We start from the raw sequence: 24,314 nt of genomic DNA on the forward strand, positions 1-24,314 counted from the left end.
TTGTAAGAAGAAAGCTCGTAGAAAAATAAAAGAAAGAAAAGGAAAAAAAAAAGAAGAAAGCTCGTAAAAAAAAAAAATCCTTCCCTAGGAAAAAAAGCCAGATAGCATTGGGTGAGGCATAACTATTCTGGTGTTAAGTTGTTTTTTAGTTGTGTCAGACCCTCCGTGACCCCTTTTGGGGTTTTCTTGGCAAAGATACTGAAGTGTTTTGCCATTTCCTTCTCTATCTCATTAGACTGATGAGGAAACTGAGGCAAATAGGGCTAAGTGACTTGCCCAGGATCACACAGCTAGGAAGTGTCTGAGGCCAGATTTGAACTCAGGAAGATGAGTCTTCCTGACTCAGGGCCTGGCACTCTATCCACTCTATCTACCATACCACCTTACTGCCTTTCTAGGCTCAAGTTTTCTCACCAATAAAATGGGGATAATACTTGGAATATCTGTCTCGTGGGGTTGCTATGTTTCTAACAAAGCACCTTCTCCCCAACAATAGTCTATGAAGTAGACAGGTATTATTGTTCCAGTTTCTACAAATGAGGAAACTGGAGCTTTGGAGAGGTAATTAGCACTTCAAAAAATCCCACACAGTTATTAGCAAGCAGCAAAGGCAGGATGTGAACCCCAGGCTTCAGCACACATGTCCAGTGTTCTCTCCATCATAACAGTTTGCCTGCACTCCTCTCTTCTCCTTTTTCTCCCTTTTCACCTATTCACTGGTGCCTCCTTCCTGCTACCAGTCAGGTCCACAATTCCCTTCTCACTCCCTTAATAAAAACCCACCCTCAGGATCTTTTCCTTGAGATTTAAAGACATAAAAGCGTGAAAGTAAGACAGAGAAGGAACCAAAGAGTCATCAGTTTAGAGCTGATGGGACCTCAGAATCCAAAGCTCTCATTTTTCAGATGAGAAAAGTGAGGCCTACAGTGGTGAAGTGGTCAAGAAGTCAAGCCCGAGATCACACAGAGTAAGCGGCAGAGTGGGGATTCAATTCAGACCTCTGACTGTAAATTTGGGGCTCTTTCTACTGGGTTCTGATCATGCATGTGTATGTGTGTGTGCATCTGTGTGTGTGTGAGAGAGAAAGAGAGAGAGAGAGAGCGAGCATGAGCGCGAGCAAGCACACACCCTTTGGCAATCTGGAGAAACCTATGGACCCTTTCCCAGAATAATAAAATACATAGGTTTACAAAGAAAACAAATTATCCTAAAAATGCAGTCATCGAAATACTAAAAATCTAAAACAAAACAAGCTCCCAAATCAAGTTTACAGGGCTCTAATAACCCTCTGATAGTAAGGTTAAAAGCTCTTGATAGTGTAATCCCTGTAACATGAAGGACGAGTCCATTGGAGTCACTGTTTTACTTCTCTCAGTGATTTGTTCTTTTTAATGGAAGACAGAACACAGGAAAGCAGTACGATTCTAATAGTGCTTGCCAGAATGGTGTCAGAGACATTTAGGGGCAGCTCCTCCTCAGAGCCTATAATCACACCATGTAGAAAGCTGTCTACTCTGACCCTCCAGAAAAAGAGCAGCTTTGTACCTGCTGTTAGGAGAGGGTCTAAGTGCCCCTCCGCCCACCCACCCAAACATAGCTATGCCATCTCAAGACAGTCTAAATGGAAGGGTAGAGGCTGAATTGCATCCATTACATTTCTCTTAAGCCCTGGGGCCATGGGCTAATGCAATGATATCTTTAGGTGGTCCTTTTACCCAAACTTCTCTGACAGGTTTTATCCAGGAAGGTAGAGAGTCATGGTTTAATGAGAAGGGGACACTAAACCTGGGTTCTAGCTCTGGCTTTGCCACTGATGGAATCTTGGAAAAGTTGCTTTACTCTAGGACTCAGATTCTGTCTTATAAAATAACGAGGTCAGTCTGGATGATCTCTAAGGTCCCATTCCAGCTTTAATATCCTGTGAATGTATGTGGCATTGACCTGGAGAAAAGGAAAGAGAGCCGGTGAGGCATATTTAGGGGTGTGTGTGTGTGTGTGTGTGTGTGAGTGAAGGAGGCATAAACAAACATGATAGAGTAAAGAAAGACTAACTTAGGAACCCTCAGATCTGAGTTCTAATTCCAACACTGCCCCTAACTTGCTAAGACACTTTGTTATTATCAGGAATCTCTTCTTGAAGTTGTTATCCCCTGATGGTGTCATATGGTGAGATATTTTCAACAAACATTTTATGGGTGAATGTCTGGGGACACCAGATAACCTTATAGTGAAGTGCTGAGAGAGAAGATGGGTGGGTATCATAGATCAATTTCATCGACTTAATTTTTCTTGGGTATGGCCTTGACCTCAAAAATCTCTTGTTTCCTAATCATCAAAAGCCTATCATTCATGATGATCTAAAACTTTCTTGACCCCAATTATTATCATGAGGCATCATGTTCTTTGGGGGTAAATATTTCCACAGTTTATTCTCTCAACAGGATCAGACTTCATTCAGCAGCATCCGCCCTAAAACACACGTGCACACTCGCACACACACACACACAAAAAAACCAAATCTGTTAAGTTAGAGGTATAAAATTCAGGAATTTCCCAAATAAATCCTTAACTCCTTTCTCTCTCCCCTTCATGAATTTGTGGTGAAGGCTTGAAACAGATGACGGAGTGTTAAGGAGGGAGAGTTGGCTAAAGTGGCTTATTTTTCATTTCAGCTGCAAGGATGTCTGGAGACATGGACAAGCCTCTCATTTCCCATCAGCTCTTGGAGAGCAACCCCAACCTCACAGAGATTCCCAGCCAGACCCAGACTGTGGGCATCCTGGGCAGTGGGGACTTTGCCCGTTCTTTGGCCACCCGCCTGGTGGGCTCAGGCTTCGGGGTCATGGTTGGCAGCCGCAACCCAAAAAGAACAGCAGCATTGTTTCCTGCTGCAGCCCAAGTCACCTTCCAAGCAGAGGCTGTGAGCACACCTGAAATAATCTTTGTGGCCATGTTCCGGGAGCACTACTCTACTCTCTGTAGCTTGAGTGACCTGCTAGTGGGCAAGATCCTTGTGGATGTGAGCAATAGCACCGAGCAGGAGCACCTGCAGCATCGGGAGTCCAACGCCGAGCACCTTGCCTCCCTCTTCCCTACCTGCACGGTTGTCAAGGCCTTCAATGTCATCTCTGCCTGGACCCTGCAGTCAGGCCCAAGAGATGGGAACAAACAGGTAGGTTTGTGGGAGGAAGAGAGTGGAATGAATGGCTTCTGGAGGAAGAGAGAGAGAAAGACCTCTCAGATCCTAACACAGAATGGTCACTAAACTAAGAGGTAGAAATTAAAGGTTAGAAGTATTTAATGGTATTTGGACTTCAGGCTAGAGTGGAGAGTAGTTTCATGCAAAACAGCAGTCTGGTTCAGAAAGAAGATAGAGACCCACATACAAGCACAGGAATTTATATCAGTCATTAGTACAAGTATTCATATGGTGCTTAATATGTACACAGTCCTATGTCCTGCTATAAGGGATATAGAAAGAGCAGATACGGGCTTTGCCTTCAGGGAGGTCAGACTGTACTTATAAAATAAGATTGACAATTAGAGGCTAATGTGACAATATATAATAAATTCCTAATTGAGAAAGGCTAGGAACACAGAAGAAAGAAAAAGTACAGTAGGATTTGAAGTAGCTAGACAAAGTGAAGTTTATTTTGGGTAGAGTAAGATTTGTATGTTGTTGTTTGTCCTTCCTTCCTGAAGAGGAGCATGATGATGTCATGACTTGCACTGAATTGGATTTAAGTGAGGGAGGGCTGCACAAGGTCACCAACCTCATTCTCTCCTCCAGAGCCATCTGGGTCCAGTGGTAAGATATTTATCAGGATGACTGGAGATGGCCCTGGATGTTTAAGGCAATTGGGGTTAAGTGACTTGCCCAGGGTCACACAGCTAGTAAGTGTCTGAGGTGACATTTGAACTCAGGTCTTCCCAACTTCAGGGCCAGTGCTCTATCCACTGTGCCATCTAGCTGCCCCTAAGATTTGGATAGGTAGAAGGGAGAAGGGATAGCAATCCAAGTAGGGACAACACTGGAACAATAATCAAGAAACATTTCTTAAGACTAATATGGTAATTTTTACATAATTGCACATGGATAACCTGTATCTAATTGCTTACTGCCTCAGGGAGGGTGCAAGGGGAAGGAAGGAAGAAGGGATAGAATTTGGAACTCAAAACTTTAAATAAAAATGTTTATTAAAAGAAACACTTGGGGGCGGCTAGGTGGCGCAGTGGATAAGCACTGGCCCTGGATTCAGGAGTACCTGAGTTCAAATCCGGCCTCAGACACTTGACAGTTACTAGCTGTGTGACCTTAGGCAAGTCACTTAATCCCCATTGCCCTGCCAAAAACCAAAAAAAAAACAAAAAACCACTTATTAAGTATTTACTATGTGCCTTGAATACAAATACAAAAAAAAGAAAGACAGTCCCTGTCCTTGATAAATTTACAGTCTTCACACACACAAAAGGAAGCTAAAATGGAGGCAGGAGAGTGGGGGAAGTTGTTCTATGATGGGACATGGTGGAGGAGTTAGAGAAGTCCCAAAGTAGTGCAGCCAGGTGGGAAATGTGATATGTATCTTGAGTCTCCCCCTTAGGTAGGAGCTGGAGGCTCATAGATCTGCCCTCCAATCAGAGAGGCAGAGGGTACTGATGAGCCACCGTGAGGACCAAGGCTGATTGGAACTGAGGCTGGAAGGTAGACTGCTCATGGTGTGCTTGGTGGAAAGTAAGCCCAATATAACTCAAAGGAAGCCTTCATGTAGGAGAGTAATGAGGGTTCAAGCTTTTTAGGTAGGATGCCCTGCTGGAAGCATTGGTATTATTTTATGCCTTGTTTTTTAAAAGTAAGGCAGACTTTGAACTTGATTTGGTGGGCAGCAGGAAGCCAATAAAAGTGATCTTCCTGGCACTGTACATAATTCAGAAAAGAAACTGAAAGTATAGGGTCCAAGTCCTGAGCAAAAGTTTCCAGACATTTTCTCTAAATAATGGACTCCAGAAGCATTGTTGCCAAGCACCTGGGGCAGGGAAAGAGGGGGAGTAGAAGACACAGCAGTCTTCCATGAAACCCTTAGCCCCGGAAAAACCATTTGGGAAGGTGTTGTGTGTGTGAAGTAATGGAACACTATTGAAAACTTGCCCAAATTGCTAATGTCTATACAGAAGGCTAGATGGGGCAGCTGAGTGGCTTAGTGGATAGAATGCCAGGCCCACTTCCTCCTGAGTTAAAATCTGGCCTCCGATCCTTTGTGACCCTGGGCAAGTCATTTAACCCTGTTCACCTCAGTTTTCTCATCTGTAAAATGAGCTGGAGAAGGAAATGGCAAACTACTCCAATATCTTAGCCAAGAAAATCCCAAAAGGGGTCAGGAATAGTCAAACACAACTGAAAAATGACTTAACAATATATAGCAAGTATTCTGAGTTTCTGACTCCCTAGTTTAATTTCTAGTGATTAGAGATAGAATCTTCTAAAGTCAATTCAAGTCAACAAGCATTTATAAAGTACCTAGTATGTTCTAGGCACTATGCTAAAGCACTGGGGATATGAGAAAAAAAACGACAGTCTTCCACCTCAGGAAACTTACATTCTAATGGGAGAAGACAAAACATAAAAGGGAACTGAAAAGGAAGGGGGGCAGCTAGGTGGTACAGTGGATAAAGCACCAGCCCTGGAGTCAGGAGGACCTGAGTTCAAATCCAGCCTCAGACAATTGACACTTACTAGCTGTGTGACCCTGGGCAAGTCACTTAACCCCAATAGCCTCACCAAAAAAAAAAGTACAATAATTTTGGGGGCAGCTAGGTGGCGCAGTGGATAAAGCACTGGCCTTGGATTCAGGAGGACCTGAGTTCAAATCCAGCCTCAGACACTTGACACTTAACTAGCTGTGTGACCCTGGGCAAGTCACTTAACCCTCATTGTCCTGCAAAAAAAAAAAAAAGAAAAGAAAAGGAAGGGGGATGGGGAGAAGGTACCTCCCCAGGGGGATGTTGGAGAAGTCTAGAGAATTAGGCATGGCTGGGTCTGGGTCTGGGTCCTTCCTCAGAATGGTGGTGGAATTCACCAGTGGGAGGACGCCCGTAGATGTGGAGGGAGAAGACAGCTGAAGCATGCTGGCAAGTGAAGAAGATCCTAGCTGTCAGTCTTTGGGGAGGTAGAGGCCAGGAGTGTACAGGAGAGAGCACTGTGGCTTTAACCTCTCTATCTATAAAACGGGGGTCGGAAGATCTGAGGTGATTAATGGGTGTCAATGCCCTTTGAAAAGGATGAGGTTTTGTTCCAGTGTGAGTGATTATCACCGAGGTTCTCGGGGTAGAACCACACCCCTGCCCAAGCTAGAACGAAGCGGGGATGGGCATGGAGTGGGGCTAGCCTGCTGGACCAGATTGTTCTAAGTGACGTCTGTGATCCGATGACCCTTTAATGAGCTTGACTCCTGGTATTCATTTCCCTTTAGGTGCTCATCTCCGGAGATCAGCTGGAAGCCAAACGTAAGATCTCAGAGATAGCCCAAGCCATGGGCTTCAGCCCAGTAGACATGGGGTCGCTGGTGTCTGCCAGAGAGATTGAGGCCATCCCCCTGCGGCTCCTCCCCGAGTGGAAGATTCCAGCCACCTTGGCCCTGGGTCTCTTCATCTGCTTCTACACATATAACTTCATCCGAGATGTGTTACACCCCTATATCCGAGAGCACAAGAATCGCTTCTATAAACTTCCCGTCTCCGTGGTCAATACCACATTGCCCTGTGTGGCTTATGTCATGTTGTCCCTGGTCTACCTACCCGGTGTTCTGGCCGCTATCTTGCAGCTCCACCGGGGCACCAAGTACCGTCCATTTCCTGACTGGCTCGACCACTGGCTCCAGCACCGCAAACAGATTGGCCTCATCAGTTTCTTCTGTGCCTCTTTGCATGCCGTCTACAGCTTCTGCCTGCCCCTGCGCCGTTCTCATCGCTACCAGATTATCAATGATGCTGTCAAGCAGGTATTCTCTATCCACTGAACCCCGATGGGCTCCTTAAGTCCCAGGAGACTCAGAATGCCTTATGATATCCCTGGGAGTGGGGCAGATCAGTATCTGGGTCTAAAAACCTCCTTGGTTTTTTAAGTCCTGGCATGTTTGTTTCTGGGCCAGACCTCTTGAAGTTGTAGGGCAGAGCGGCGGGGATAAACAAAACACTAACTGTGGAATCAGGAGAATTGTATTCTAGCTCCAGTTCAGTCCATAACTAGCTGTTTGACCTCAGACAAGTCATTTCTCTCTTCTGGACTTGGGTTTCCTTGTCTATAAAAAGTGGGGAGTTGTGGATAGAGCACCGGCCCTGGAGTCAGGAGTACCTGAGTTCAAATCCGGCCTCAGACACTTAACACTTACTAGCTGTGTGACCCTGGGCAAGTCACTTAACCCCAATTGACTCACTAAAAAAAAAAAAAGTAAAAAAAGTAGGGAGTGGATTAGATTTATTGCTAAGGATTCTTCCAGCCCCAACATTCTAGGCATTAAATCGTGGCATCAACGTCATCATTTGTTATACACATTCAGTGGCACAGCAGGGCTCTCAGTTTCTTAAATGGCCCAATACTGCTTTGTACAGCCGTGGCTCCAGGTAAGCTTATGCATTCGATGCTACTTCTCTCATTCCCCAAAATTCCCCTGCAAGGATTTGGTCACCTTATACACTAACTGAGCAAACCCCTCCCAAAAACACTTTAGGGTCACACAGCTAGTAAGTGTCAAAGGTCTGAGTTCAAATTTGAACTCAGGTCTTCTTGAATCCAGGGCCGGTGCTTTATCCACTGCGCCACCTAGCTGCCCCCAGGGGTATCCTTCTATAGGATATGAGCAGCATGGACTTATGGATATAGGGACAATTTAGGAGTCAGAAAGACTGGGGTTCACATCCTATCTGACATATATTGGCTGTATGACCATGGCAAAGTCATGGCAAATTCCTCAGTGCCTCAGGCAACTCCCTGAGAGTAAACTGCACTAGTGGAAGGAGTCTGCAGATTGGGAGATTACTAAACCAATGAGATCCTAGTTTCATACCCCGCCCCACCCACCCACCCAAATAGGCAGTATATTAAATAAGACCTCTGCACTGGATGTCAGGGGGTCTGAATTCTAGTATAGGTGGCATGATCTATTAAGGGGGAAGGGAGGAATGGTGATATTTTCCCTACTTACTTGGCAGAATTGTTTTAAAGATTGAATGAGATAATATATGTAAAAATTATTTTTAGAGTATCAACCCTAACAGAATCCCAGACTTTGGAGTTGGAAAGGACCCCAACAACATCTAATTAAACTCATATCTGAAAGAAATCCCTAATGTAATATATTTGTCAGGTGGTCAGAATCCCAAATTTCAAGCTAGAAGGAACCTTAGAAGTCATCTAGTCCAAAGCTTCTTAAACTGTGGGTTGTGACCCGATATGGGTCATGTAATTGAGTGTGGGAGTCATATAACCGAATGTGGGGGTTGCAAAAAATTTGGCAACAGTAAGAGGTTATGTATACCTGTTTTATATACCTATATACCTGGGGTCACATAGACATTTCTCTGGCAAGAAGGGGTTGCGAATGGAAAAAGTTTAAGAAGCCCTGCCTTTTACAAATAAGAAAAAGCCTATAGAAAATGAAATGACTTGCTCAAGATCATATGGCAAGCCAAACAGAACAACTCCAATCCCTCTTCCTATGACAACAGCTCTACAAATACCTGGGGAAGGCTATCGTGTCTCCTCTCTAGCTAAACTTCTCCAGTTCCTTCAGCTGATCCTCATACAACAACTGTATGTGAGCCATGCTATACATGTATGAGATACTATTTATTATTTTTTCAATATCCAATGCAATATTCAACCCCACATCTTCTATCTGAAAAGAGTAGATCCTGTGAAGGCTAGTCATTAGCCCACAACACTGCCTGCCAAAACACCCCCCAGCTCCCCAAGTACAGTCACCCTAAACAGAAGTTTTGACTTTGCCTTCCTTGCACCTAGATTGCAGGGAAGCTCAGTTCAGCCCTAATGACTGGTCTTCACCTGGATGCCCACAGAGGGCCTTGCCTCTCAAATTTCACTTAAATAGAGGCGTTGGGTTGAGGGGGGCGGATTGGAGAGCTCACAGTGTAGGAGTTACCTGTAGGGATGATCTTGGTCATGGTTGCTAGTCCTTGGGGTATTATAAGTCCAGTAAGGTATTGAGGGAGTGCAGAAGGTACGTACCATAGCCCATACTAAACCTAGTAGCTGTTCCCTTCCAGACCCACTATGGTTTGCTTTTGCTTGCCTCTCCTTACCTGCTCTGCATGCCTGAGACCAGTCAGCCAGTGAGAGTGGACCCATTACACCCACTCTGAATCCACAGAATTGATAGAAATTCTGAAACCAAACCCTAGGTGTACAGAAAATCTCTGCATCTCATTTGCTTACCTATTTCCTAATGCAAATACATTTTGAGAACAAAATCAAGGATGCTTTCCCCCATACAATGCCTCTTCTCCAGTAGATATACTTTTTTCTTTTTCAGTGCTTTGAAGTAGGAACCATTTTGCCAGCAGACACTTTTCTAAAGAAAACATACTTGGTTTTAGCTTTGACAGACAAAGGTGACAATGCTATGGTGCTGGCGAAGAGAGAAAAGAGAGGGAGTTGGCATTTACTGATTTTACTCCTCTTCCCCAAGGATGCTTAACCTAAATTTTTGTGTCATGGCCTCTTTGGCTTTCTATTAAAACTTGGGGGTGCGGCTAGGTGGCACAGTGGATAAAGCACCAATCCTGGAGTCAGGAGTACCTGAGTTCAAATCTCCAGCCTCAGACACTTGACACTTACTAGCTGTGTGACCCTGGGCAAGACACTTAACCCCCATTGCCCCGTAAAAACAAAAACAAAAAACTGTTGGGTCCTTTCTCAGAATGATGTTTTTAAATGCATAAAATTATGCATAGGATTAAAAAAAACAAATTCAAATATAGATATCAACATATTTTAAAACTACCACCACCAAATTTGTGGATGCCAGGTTAAGAACACCTTGCCCAGATGCTGTTCCCCATCCTAACTTGTTTCACACCTACCCTCTTTAGGCTGCTGATGCATGCCATAGTGTACTTCTCACCCCATGAAAAAAATATCCATGTACTAGAGGAACACATTGAGCCTTTTAAAAAAAATTATTTTTTATTCTGAGCTTAAGGAATAAAACTAGCATTTCCATAACAGCATGGAATAGGAAAAAAAAGAAGATTGCACTCGAAACTATAGATCCATTATGTACTATTTGCTATTCCTTTCAAATATACCCCAGTGTTTTCATGTAACCATCCCCACCTCCTCCTCTCCCCTGCACTGCCCCCCCAGATGGCTACCACTACACACAAAGATGTGTGTATACACATGTACACAAAGATGTATATATACACATAGATGTACATATATACATATACATGTGTGTGTCAGTTCTTTTTCTGGATACTGAGCCTTTTAATGCATCTAAGTCAGTTAAAGTCTCAAACCAGGAAAAGAGGTCAAAAGGAAACATTTTATCTTTCACTCCCTTGCAAATTGTATCTTCCCACCAGATGTATATATATTACCCAAAATAATATTTTGTTCTAAACATTTCTGAAGAAATGGAGATGTGCTAGAAGTACTAGATTCTAATTAACTTTGCTGTTCAATTACTGTTTACTTCTGGATGTAACAATCTTCTTTACTAAAATTGAGGGAGAAGGGAAGGAGACAGCCAAAAGCTCAAAGATTAATGAAGGTGACTAGTTGACTGGGACCCAGGGTCTCATATGCATCTTCTCCTTCTGCCCAGCTCAATCCTTCCTTTTAAAGGGAAAATATCAACAGAGGAAAAAAAGGGAAATTGCACGTGTGAATGTATGTATACCTTAGTCAAAGCTCTAGCTTTCAACATCAGCTGGGTAGTTTGAACATTACCCAGATATGACTGCCTTTTAGACCTACAAAGAAGCAAAACAGATTTAATTAGCATCATCAAACTCCAGTAGGTGTTAGCCTGTTGAGTGTGGATGACGCACCCCACATGTGCTTGTTCTTTGTGAGGGGCAGCATTAGCTACACCTTTCTGGCTGATGTTGATGTTTAACAATAATAATGTATACAATTAGGATTTAGGGCTGGAGAGGATATTGGAGATCATTCACCAAATCTCAGCAAATAAGGAAACTGAAACCCACAGAGTGAAAAATATCTTTTCCAAGGTCACACAGCTAATTAGTGGCGGAATTGGAACCAGAATCTAGAACTCCTAACAACTCTGTAAACTTTTATATGTTTGAAGGAAATTATAACTAATGGGAATGATTATCTACATATGCATATGTGAAAGAACTGACATACACCCCTGGCACAAGTGTACTATCCTTTGCATGGCAACACTGGGCACTATCTGTCACTCATGGCCATCCCAGAGCCGTGGTTGGGAGGAGTATTCTCTCCCTTCCCCCTTGTCAATAGTCCATATTATTTATTTGGAATCACAAGGGACCTAAGAGGTCATCTGGTTCAACTCAGTCAAGCTGACAGCCATACTGGTCTTTCAGGACAACAAAGAATGTGTGAGAACTGTTACGCTGAAAGGATTTGCAAAACATTGAATCTGTTTTTTAAAATCACATAGCTATCAGTGGTTTCCCAGAGGTCACAGTATCTAATTACTTCTATCCTTATATTCTAGTAAATTCAAAAGGACAACTCAAATTCTGTCTGCACTCCAATTAATCCTATTTGGAAAGATGTCCAAGGAAGAGGAATTCATGTCCTTTCTTAGTAGTTAACTTAAGTAGACTTCCTTATCTTCCTTATCTACACCTGTGCCTTCCTCCCACCCCACCCCTGACCTTGACAGCCTTTGAAGCCCACTTCTAGGTCCTGAGTGGACAGACTGAATGCCAATCACACTATCTGCCCTCAGCTGTTGATAACAGTACATTTCTTGATTTTGTTTTTGTCTGTGACAGGTCTTGGCAAACAAGAGCAATATATGGAATGAGGAAGAAGTCTGGAGACTGGAGATTTATGTCTCCCTGGGAATCCTGGCCCTAGGCATTCTATCATTGCTGGCCATCACCTCACTGCCTTCTATCTCAAACTCTCTCAACTGGAGGGAGTTCAGTTTCGTTCAGGTAAAGGAAACCCAATCTTTCTTAGAAAGTGTAGACCTAGATTCTGTAGTCTAAGCTCTTGCCTCTGATTGTCATAAGCACATCTGTTCCTGTTCTTGTAATATGAGTCAGTTTTCCTAGTCTGTAAGGATGGGCTAGCAAGTGGCAACTAAGTGTCCGAGTGGATAGAACCCTGGGCCTGGAGTCAGGTAAACCTGAGTTCAAATATGGCCTCAGATACTTACTTGCTCTGTGACCCTGGGCAAGTTACTTAACCTTTCTCAGTCTCAGTTTCCTTAAAGGTAAAATGGAGATGATGATATCACCTACCTCCTAGGGTTCTTGTGAGAATCAGATGAGATAATATTTGTAAAGCGATTGCCACAGTACAATGGTTGACCCATGTATTATGTCCCTCTAACTTATTTACCATTTCTGTGTTATAGACCTCTTTGGCAACCTGGCAAAAACTATGGAGTCTTTCTAAGAATCATATTTTTAAATGCGCAAAATAAAATACACAGGATTAGAAAGGAAAGCAATTCTATTAAGATAATTATCAAAATATGTATATTTCTAAAAACAAACTTAGAGACTCCAGGCTAAAATCCCTACTCTTACTAATTAGAATATGTGATTAAGAAGAACATATCTACTCTCCAGTAAAACTTGATAAATGGGAACTTATGTACTACATTGTGATAATGTGACATGATTTGGAGTAGTATTGATTGTTTCTGCTGTAAGGGCTGTGGTCAACTACACTTCTACAAAATGTTGTGAGTTTCTCAAAGGCAAGGAATGACTGGGCCATGAAACATCATGGTCAAATCATAGATGGGAACCAAAAGCCAGTTAGGGAGACAAGACAAATGTAAACATGAAACAATTTGTGAAAAAGACAGCATTCTGAATGACAGTATTCCATACTGATAGAATATAATGCGTAACACTCTTGTGTAGCCATCGTGGAAGTAATTGTGTTTCACCCAAAATTCTTTGGAGTCATAGCCACTCAATATCAGTAGGGTCCAGGAGCGTGATGAAATATCACTATTACTGTTCCAACAAGGCCCATGAAACCAGGCTGTACTTTATGGGAAAAATCACCTTGCAATGAGATCCTTTGACTACCTACCCCAATTAATATGCTCACAACTTATCTATCACTTTACCCACCCTTCAAGGTACAATTCAAGACCCTCCCCCACCTTCCTCCATGAGTTTCCCTCCTGTTCAGCCCATACTGAACCCTCTCTTCCCAAATTCCTTTGAAACATTGTGTTTCATCATTAGAACATTATTTCAGTATTGTCTTAGTATAGACACTGCATGATTAGAACCTTGCATAGACTGTCCCTTTTATGTTGGGCAAAGCTCTTTTGGTCATTGCTATGGCAACTATGTTACAAGGGTTTTTAAAAAAAAAACAGTGATAGGGGCAGCTAGGTGGTTCAGTGGATAAAGGACCTGCCCTGGATTCAGGAAGACCTGAGTTCAAATCCAGCCTCAGACATTTGAAACTTACTAGCTCTGTGGCCCTGGGCAAGTCACTTAACCCTCATTGCCCCAGCCAAAAAAAAAAAAACCACAAAAAAATTTTTTTAAATAGTGATAGTTATGTCATTACTTTTATCCATTTCTCACTTTTCAAAGTCCACAGCTTGTTTACATCAGTCAGGCTGGAACTGTTGTGATTACAGAGTTCTCACTCTCCCTGTGGAACATTAGAGAGAGCACTGGATTTGGAGACAGAGGACCTAGATTCAAATTTCAGCTCTTACCACTGACTGCCATTGTGACCTTGGGCAAGTTATCAGCCTCTCTGGACTTCAGGTTCCACATTTGTATGTAAAATGAGGGGTTGGACAAGATGGCTTCCAAGGTCTCTTCCTGTTGGTCTCTAAATCTTGGATGCTTTCATTTGGCATTGATCTTGACCTTTGCTCTAACAAGCCACTGTTCCACTTGTACATAGAGAACTTGTTTAGGAATGATGTTCATGTTAGCGACATGATTCTGACTGATAAAAGGCCCAATTTAAATTTTTTATGTTGGTTGTCATTCATAATTTCTAGTGTGAAGCTTCTGAGTAGTCTGTAAGGCCAATTTTGTCCCTTTTGCTTATTGATCTCAAATCATATTTTCCAACATCTTTTCCATTGTCCTACCCTGTGTAAGATCAGGAAAGATCAGGTTCACCTCTCAAATACTGGGGGCAGAGTTCAGCTTCTGGGGTAGAAAGGGCTGAGGAGGATGGCAAGAGTATAGGAGGCATGGTTTGATAATCTTTATGAGCAGGATCTACACACACATTGAGGGTATATCTAAATGAAATGGATGAATAAGCGCTTATTAGTTTGCCTTGCTGAAGTAATAGAGTTTCAGGGTATATGTAGACTTGGTTCAGAGTGTGGTAAAATAATGTAATTTGGTAGACGTTGCTCTTACAATGAGTTTGATGCACTTTCCTCTTTCTCCTTTTTCTATATTGTTATTTACATATTGTTTGTTAGCATAGGGTATTATATTCTGTTATTTTTTACTGTTTCATCAAGGAAACACTCCCTGTTCCTAGAAGAAACAAAGGAGGGAATGTGGTAAAATAATGGAATTTGGCAGATGCCCAGGGGTCCAACTTGATTGACTTAGTAGTGTTTGAATTGGGTGTGAATAACTACTAAGTACCCACTTAAGGTGATAAGATCTTGAGCCACACCTGGCCCACCTTGTGGGACCTTAGTCTAAATTTAGCCAACCCTGAAAAAGGAGTGTCAGAGGTTGTGGACTGTGTCATCAACAGGGAACCAATCTCAGCCACACTACTTCAAGGGCCTCCCCTTTGGGGGAGGAGAAAAAGGTAGAAAAAGGGACCCCAACAGGAAGTAATACACAATCCAGGCCTATGAATGAGCTGAGCTGGAATCGAGTTTGGGGATTGTATAGGTTATTGTTAGAGCCAGGGAAATTATCCATTTTCCTCTTTCCCTATTCCCTTGTCTTTGACTTTATTAATTTCACCTTTGCTGTTTATTTTATTCCCATTAATAAAACCTGATTCATTTGTAGAAAAGAGGCTGTTGGGGCAGCTAGATAGCACAGTGGATAGAGCACTGGCCCTGGATTCAGGAGTACCTGAGTTTAAATCCGGCTTCAGACACTTGACACTTACTAGCTGTGTGACCTTGGGCAAGTCACTTAACCCCCACTGCCCCGCGCAAAAAAAAAAAAAAAAGAGGCTGTTAAATTTCTTTCTTATTGACCTGGGAGGAATGTATAAAAAGGCAGTTCGGAGAGGAGGAAGTATTGGACCTAGAGGTCCTTCATTATTTTCTGAACTCCAATATTACGGCAAGCCACCCAATTAACTCTCTACATATTAAATTTGGGCCCTACAAGAGGATCCTGTCAAGTTCATCATTGAATTTCTTTACTTCTTCATTATAAGGGACAAAAGTTGTCTTATAAGCTACAAGTTATCTTTGTGATGGTATTTTTACTTATAATTATGAGACCTGCATAGCAAGATGACCTAAAATTAATATTTCTTATTATGTAGGGGCACAGGATTAAACCATTCCATCAATTTGTATTCAATTCTACATAAAAATCTGTAAACTCTACTTCCATTTAACTATAACTGTCTTTTGTTTTCTTGATATCATTTTTAGTAATAATATCAAGTGGTTTACTTTCATCCAGATCAGACTTATTGGTTACTGGGCAAAGCTTTTGCACTAAGAATACCAATAGTTAAATTAATATTTATAGTCGATCTAAAAGCTGTCATTGTTATCACCCTTTGCTCCCTTTCTTACTACTTCACCACCATCACTGCAGAAGCAGATGGGGATTATATAGCATCAAATGCTATTTTGTACTTTTCTGTTTTATGGGTTGTCACGGCCAAAGAATTCATCACCAATTGGGTTAACATTTGATGATAAGCCTCTCTGCACTTATCTAGGCTGGTCCTTGGATTCCAGGTGGTCTCTCACCAGGACCATACTCAGAGCCTTTCCAGCCTGGAAAAACCTGGCAGAATTTATGCTTCCCTTACATAGCTTTCAAGAATTCAGGGTCACCACTACACCATGATGAGGCTTCTGAGTAGGAATCTTGTGCAGTTCAGAAACTGGCTCAGCTAGCAAATGCTTGATAACTTTGCTAAATGAAAAGACGTGGCAGCCAAGGGCAATGGCATTTTTTGAGAACAAGTATAATTGCAAAATGTTATGGTTGCAGATGGTAGATGGATGCATAGTACTGCTTCACAAAGAACCAGAAGGGGAAAGGGACCTACAGAGAGCTTGCTGTAAAACCCATCCAAACCAAATTATAAGTTAATATGGGGGGAGCTAGGTGGTGCAGTGGATAAAGCACTAGCCATGGATTCAGGAGGACCTGAGTTCAAATCTGGCCTCAGACACTCGAGACTTAATAGCTGTGTGACCCTGGGCAAGTCACTTAATCCTCATTGCCAGCTCCCTCCACCCAAAAATATATGCTGTCCCATTCTCCAGTTGTATGTAACATAAATCACTTTACAGTACACAAAAAAAACCCCAAAAAACACTTTCCTCAATAACCCTGTGAAGTAAGTAGTACAAGCATTATTATCCATATTTCACAGATGAGAAAACTGGTTCACAGAAATTAGATAACTTGCCCAAGATCACATAGTTATCAAAACGGGACTCAAATCCAGATAACTTTACTTTTCCAGTGGTCTTCCTATTACCCTGTGTAGCACCTTATTACACTAGCATTAAATACTAATGTTTAGAATATCGTATTATTCCGTTTCTATCAGAGCACACTGTCTCCCCAGCTAGACTATGAAATTCCTTTGGCAGGGGCCCTCTTTTTCTTTGGATGGCACCCAAAATGTACTTTCCCAGGAATGAAATCTACTATATTATGTCATAGCAGAGCTGCAGTTGTACCACAAATAGCATCATCATCATGGTCAACAAATATTGGTTGGGTACCTACTGAGTGCTATGGAAACCCAAGAGTAACCAAGTTATAGTATTCTAATAGAATCAAAGTAGGCAGTGCCTAGTTAATAACTCTTAATTTTGTTTTTTAGAACAAAACAAATTCAGTCATTTTAAATGATTTCTAGAATGCCTACACTTCTATGCAGCAGGCAAACAATTCACCTCGTCCAGCTTAGAATCTCTACAGAGGCTCTCGGTGCTGTGACATCTGCCAGTTTAAGAATTGAAAGGGGCAGGGGGTGGGAAGGAATTTTATTTATCTACCACTAATCCTTCTTTCTCGGACCTGACCCCAGGATTTTTCTGTTTCAGAACACAGTATCCCATGGTACATAATTTATCCACAATTAAAATAGACTGCAGGTTCCTCCCCAAACAGAAAGTGTTCCACTAAGCAGGAGTAGATTACATATCCTGGACTGGTGCTGCTGAAGAAAGCCAGAGGATTTGATTGTTAGTAAAAACCGGCCAAGGCTTCCAAGTTCTGCCAGGTTGTCCTCTACATATTGAAAAGGCAGGATAATCAAATCTGAGCACTAGCAGGGGAAGAAAGACAGTTTTGCAAGGAGTGAGTAGAAAAGTTTACCTTTTATTTTTAAGAACAAAGAATGAGTACCCTGCCTCTGCTGAATATTGACCTTGGATACAGGATCCATGAATAAGCCCCCGGGTACCCCAAAATCACATACTGTTGCTAACCAAGTTGATTTGAGTTTCAATTTCATTTATTTCACCCGCCCATCCAGTGGTGCCATATAGCACAATACAATGTCCAGAAAGGGAGAGAAAGCAAATCTCTTATGTGTAAAGCATTTAGGTTTGCAAAGGAGTTTCCTCATAACTTCCCATAAATTAAGCATTCCTGACAACTCGAGTCAAGCAGACCTGACTGCAAATCCCACCCCTGAAAACTTATTAGCTGTGTGACTCTTTTTGTTCAGGCATTTCAATTGTGTCTGACTCTTTGTGACCCCATTTGGAGATTTCTTAGCAAAGATACTGGAGTGAAGGGCAGCCAGGTGGTGCAGTGGATAAAGCACCAGCCCTGGATTCAGGAGGACCCGAGTTCAAATCTGGCCTCAGACACTTGACACTTACTAGTTGAGTGACCCTGGGCAAGTCACTTAACCCTCATTGTCCTACCAAAAAAAAAAGAAAGAAAGAAAGAAAAAAGGATACTGGAGTGACTTGTCCTTCTCCAGCTCATTTTACAAATGAGGAAACTGAGGTAAACAGAATAAAGAGACTTGCCCAAGGTCTTACAGTGTCTGAGGCCAGAATTGAACTGACTCTGAGCTCAGCGCTCTATCCACTGCACCACCTAGCTGCCCATGACTCTTACTTAAGTTTAAATTTAACCATCTCTGTGCCTGTTTCCTCATCTACAAAATGAAGGGGGTTAGACTTGATGGCTTCTGAGAAGTTCCCTTTAACTTCCCATTTTATAATCCTCAGTTTCTTTAATTTCTTGGAAGAAGCTTTGGGGCACAGAAAAGTAATTTTCAAAAGGGTCATGTGTTTAATATAAGTAGCAGATACAAATATTCTGTCTCTGAAACCATTGTTCTTTCCACTATACTACCTATCTAAATATCTTATTTTCTATTCAATAAGCATTGTTTGAGACCTGCTACATGCCAGGTGTTAAGGTAGACACTGGGGGCATAAACACAAAAACCATGCAGTCTCTTCTGTCGGGAAGCTTACATTGTAAAGCGGGAAACATGTACACAGGTATTGTACATACACACACACGCAGAGTAAATACACAGTGACTTTGGGCGGGGGGTGGGGAGCAGAACACTGTACAGAACAGTTAAGGCCTCCTTTGAGTGGCACCAGAGGTGTGTTCTGAAGGAAGCAAAATCTTTGCAGATGAAGATGGCTGATGTTCATCAGTAGCAAAAAGTCCCCATTTTCCTGGGCTAGTATTCCAGATTGCTATTGAATGTTTGATTTACATGACAACAATGTATGCTTTAAGATATTTAAACATTGGATTAAATTGAGATGATCTGTGCTTCCATTTATCCTTTAGTTTCCAGGGCAATTTGGCCTTTTAAGTAGATCATTTAAGCAAACCATGAGCAGGAGGACAAAATACAGAAACTGTTTCAGGGTTTTATTATGGCCACCTCCCCAAATTTCAGGGAGCTTCCACTGACCTTCACCCTTTAGCCATCCGGCTTCAGTGATGACAGATAATGACCACAAAGTCCAGGGTTTTTAAGCAAATTCTAGTCCCAAGGACAAGAGTAATTGAGTGTCAGCTGGATCGCCCTGCTGTTTCTTTTTTTGGTAACAAACTTAATAAAAATAGCCTGAGTGTGATAGTGTTATTAATTTTCTTTCAGCACACCTCCTCTTCTCTGTCTCCTTTGGCTATTTTAGTGTTTTTACATTGCTACAAGGAAGGAAACAAAGCCCCCCAAAAAGATCTGGAGAAACAAATCACCAAGGCTTTATGTTGGGATTTAAAAGTCAAGAGGCTACTTTGGCCAATATGGAATATCATTACATTATTACTTCCTAGTCATGCCCTTTCCATGAACAATTAGTAACAAACTAACGTTTCCTGCCATTTTTCACTGTAAGATCTCCACTTGAGAACTCATAGGAGATGCCTGATATATGGACCAAGAGCACCTGATTGCAGCTGGTCAGCAGTTTTTTTCCATACTATCCCAGAATAATTTTTCATTTTACAAATAAGGAACTCAGAACAGCTATTTAACTTCAGGTTGGAGATGTATTCAACTCAAGAATTTAGATCAAAGGGTGGGGAACCAACAAAGGTGATCAAAGCAAGCACACTGGGTTAGGCCTAGGGTATAATATGCCTATGTATCCAAGCTCATGAGGATCTAGTGGGTTTTTTAAATGTATTTAGTATTAATGGCTATATCCAACATTTATACTGCACATTAAGGTTTGCAAAGCACTGCATCTGTTAACCCTTTTGAGTCTCACAACAACCCTGTGAAGTAGGTGCTATTGTCACCAATGTACAAATATCAAGAGAGGTTGTGACCTGTCCAGTCACATAGTCTGAGCAAGGATTTGAGCTCGAGCCTTCCTGACTCCAAGGTGAAGACTCCATCCATTGTACTACCTAGCCTTCTAGGGGAGACCCCTGTGTTATATAGTAGGGTTTGGTATTTTTAGTACCCCTGGTATTTTTAGTCCCCTCATTGTAATTTGAAATATACCTTTCTAAAATAAAAGATAAATAAAAATATTAAATTCATAAAAACAATCTGCAGCTAAAGCAAAAAGATAAATAGAATCAAAAATCAAAATAGAAATTTCACAAAAAAATAAGGCCTTAACATGATCTTATCTCTTGCTTGTCTGATTAACCAGACTAAAGTGCTTAGGGGGTGGAAGAAATCCATTTGAAAATTTAAAGGGGACAGGCACATGAAAATAGGATAAATGTCTTACCCAACTTCTTTTGCAGTGAAAATCAGAAGATTGAGGGGTTCAGCACCCTACTTCATGGTGGCCCACTATAACAAGTAAAACTAAATGTGTGGTCTCCTTAAATTAGAAGCTTTAGCACCAGTTTTTGGGTATTAAGTATTTATTAAAGAATAAAGAGAGAACACGTGGAGTTCAGAAAGTTAAGAAAGCTATCTACCCTAGAGGAGAGATAAGGGTTCAGCCTGGCCTGGTTCTTCTCTCAAGTTCTCCACCATGAGCTTGTTTGAGCAACAAACTGAGAGAGGAAGAAGTTCTTCCTGCCTCCCCAGAAGACACAGTCCTTACACACTGCTTCAAGCTAATTGGCTAGCATCACCCAAATCCAATGGTTCACTGGACTTGAGGGTGGTCTCATGTTGATATCATAGTCCACAGCCTCTGAGAACACTCCCTCTTGGAAGTCAGCCAGGTGTGGCTTTAATTGAATTAACTTTAAGTGGGTTAATCAGAGAAGTCAGTCACTCTCAGTCAATCCAATCAGTCCAAATCAATCTGGGGCCTTTGGTTGCTTGGCAAATCCCATTATTTTCTCACAGTTGTCATGATTATTGAATCCTTGAAATGATAAGGGGTTAGAAGTTGGAGAATTTTGACCTATATCATTAAGTGATCTGGACAAGGGCACCCCAAAATCTACTTCTTTGTATTATAACAGTTTTAGATTTGTTTCTCTCCTAATGCCAGATAAGCTAAGACTTTAATCTACTTCTCAAGGACTGAGAATATTTTTTTATTAGTAAGCATCATATTTTACTTGGGGCCAAAATGTTTTTCTTTGATGATATCTCACAATTATAATTATGTCGATAGAAGATTTGCTTTCCTCTGCAAAAATATTTGTTTTAAAAGCAACCTTTAGTTAATCATGTGTCCCTAGGTGAGGTACACCCATACTAATAGCTATGTTGGTGTAACTGGAAGGTCATTCTAGCCTGAATGGACTACATGAGAATCAGATAAACAAAGAGACTCCGAAAACTTTGCAACTGTGAACCAAATTCCTCAGTCAAGAATGAATCAAATAAGGTTAAATGGAAATTTACAAGGAAAAAATAACTAATTTCTAAAAAGATCAAAGGTATCCCTTAGGATCCCAAAATTACAAAGTCAACCTCATCTGATATGGCTATTTATGAAATTTTAAATTACATACTGGAAGTATTTGGAGAACATTTTAACTTGAATACTACTTTATAAGTTATTGTTCCTTCTCATTCCATATGCCACAATACCACCTCATGTTTATATGTGAAGGCTTATACTTTCAGAAACTCATTCACAAAAATTTTCTCACTCAATCCTCACCCATACCCCCATGAGTGTGGTAGGAGAGATGTCATATTCATTTTACAGATGAAGATACCAAGCAAGGTCTAGAGAAATAAAGCAACTTCTTCAAGGTCACATTTATTGTCAGTAGTGATACGAGAACCCAGGACTTCTAGGCTAATGGTCTTTGCACTTTCCATATAGACTTATTACAGGGACTAATGGTATCTGCTTTTATAATAGTAGCATATAACATTTCCCTGAAAATTCTCTTGAGTTGTTAGGATGAATGAATCCACATTCTCTGACCATACTATGAAGCAATTCTGGGGTAAAGAGAGGATGATACACGGAAAGATGGGTCTATAAGCAGGCCAGACCATAGAAGGATATCAGACTAAACAGAATAGTCATTCACTTACTTCATCGTGCCAAAGGATAGAAGCATTTGAAATGGAAATTTCCAACCATCTGACATGTTTTCTTTTATTTCCCCCCAGTCCACCCTTGGCTTCCTGGCCCTTGTTGTAACTACCTTTCACACGCTCACCTATGGCTGGACGAGGGCCTTTGAAGAGAGCCGCTATAAGTTCTACTTACCTCCCACCTTCACACTTACGCTGCTGGTGCCATGTGTGGTTATCTTGGCCAAAGGGCTATTTCTCTTGCCCTGTCTTCGCCGTCGACTGGCACGCATCAGAAGAGGTTGGGAGAAGGAAAGCAAAGTCAAGTTTGTGTTGCCTACTGACTACCCCCGCACTGAAAAAACTAGCCACGTGTAAATCATGTTTTCTCTATGGGACATACCTGTGATATTCAATGCACTATGAATACCTTAGGGCTTTTTTTCCTAATTGTGCAATTTGATGTAATTATGGATAAATATGAATATTTGTTGATGTTTTGAATTCCTGGGAAGCTACATTATGCAGTAATATTCAAGATATACGTATATGTATATATGGAATTTATTAGAATTATCATGTTTAGCAAAAAAAAAAAAAGTAAAGCCACTGAGATCTTGATATCTAGCTTAAAAAATTCCAGATGCTAGCAGGACAAGAGATCACAATATTCTTATGACCACATCTGCAGAAAAGTACAAATGTAGGCTTTTTTTTTTTTTTTTTGCACAGGAAGGGAGGTTAAATGTATACATGCATTTATTGCTCCACTACTCCCGAAGGCTTTACCAAAATTGAGTGATTAAAGTAACATATACCTAAAGCACAGTTAAAACGGTCTTGTTAGCAGTGGTTCTCCCTGGTATGGCTTCAAACATGTAGGGTCAGAATTATAAACCAGTAAATGAACGTCTCAGAATGCAACTTTCCAGGCTCATGCAGCATCAGCCATCAGGAAAACTGCTATTGACTCTTCACGGCCCCCTCCCCAGAAGATGGTCTCCAGCTAATAAAGGGATGCTGACAGGAGATGACTGTGGGTGAACAGGAGAGAACAGAAACATCATCCTTTGCTCCAGGGGTGTTTGGGACTGTAGCTGCTCTACCTAATCCCTCCCCTGGCTGGGGAAGATTTCTTCCTGAAAGTCAGAAATCACCACTGGCAGCTGCAAATTGATTATCATGCAGAAGTGTGAAGTCTCTTCCTTACCAGAGTAGCTAATGAACACAATCCTTGGTAGGAATGTAATTTCCTTTCCTTCCTTTAAGTTTCTGATGACCATCCCTTAAACCATCGTGCCTTCTCACCTTTGAGAACATTATTTTGATTCTCTCCCAAGAAGATATAAAAACACCCATCTGGAAAATCAGGTCAAGGAAAAGAAAAAGAAAAAGAGGTGCCAGCTTTGGAGTTAAGCCTTTTTCAAGGCCCTTCAGTTATTTTCTCCACTATATTGGTCACATAAAATATATATGTGAGTCCCACAAAGTGATCTAAATTACAGCTGTGCAGAGTGCCTGCTTTACAACAGAGTGACTGACCCAGGACAAGCTACTGGTAAACCACACTGTTGCTGATTTCCTCCTAATGGGAGAACTATATATTTTTTTAAATTGCTAGAAGGGTGTTTTTTTTTCTGCCAGGGCTCCAAATGTGAAGTGTTGCTGCCTAAATGTACAAGAGCTATGTACAGGGTTTGGAACATTGCCCAGGGCTGTAGGATATTTACCATCAAATCATATGCCATCCCTTATGCGTTAGTATTAAAAAGCCTCTTCACAATACCAGTAGAGGAAAATAGAGGAAAAAGGAGCGGGGGGGGGGGGGGGGGGGGGGGGAGGTGTCGGGTGATAAGGAGAAAAGTGTTCTTTTATAAGCCAGGCTCTCTGTCCTTTGACAGTTAACAGATTTCCAATCAGGAAAACATGATCTTTGAATAGAATGGAAAAAATATGTAGTATTGGAAGAAAAGAAATCAGTATTCCACCACACTGATGGGGA

General features: G+C 41.6%; 1 protein-coding gene across 3 annotated transcripts in view; it reads left to right on the forward strand.

The window, feature by feature from the left end:
• STEAP3 (STEAP3 metalloreductase) overlaps positions 1-24,083 on the forward strand; it is a 73,023-nt gene extending 48,940 nt beyond the window's left edge. For all 3 annotated transcript variants that reach the window (XM_043991802.1, XM_043991803.1, XM_043991804.1), the window contains 4 exons: positions 2,673-3,172; positions 6,468-6,995; positions 12,010-12,174; positions 22,409-24,083. In XM_043991802.1, coding sequence (XP_043847737.1) covers positions 2,673-3,172; positions 6,468-6,995; positions 12,010-12,174; positions 22,409-22,690 — 1,475 coding nt within the window. In that variant the 3' untranslated portion in view covers positions 22,691-24,083. The remainder of the gene's footprint in view (positions 1-2,672; positions 3,173-6,467; positions 6,996-12,009; positions 12,175-22,408) is intronic.
• Positions 24,084-24,314: the final 231 nt, after the last annotated feature.

The sequence above is a fragment of the Dromiciops gliroides genome, chromosome 3, assembly GCF_019393635.1.
Source record: "Dromiciops gliroides isolate mDroGli1 chromosome 3, mDroGli1.pri, whole genome shotgun sequence".
NCBI classification, from domain to species: Eukaryota; Metazoa; Chordata; class Mammalia; order Microbiotheria; family Microbiotheriidae; genus Dromiciops; species Dromiciops gliroides.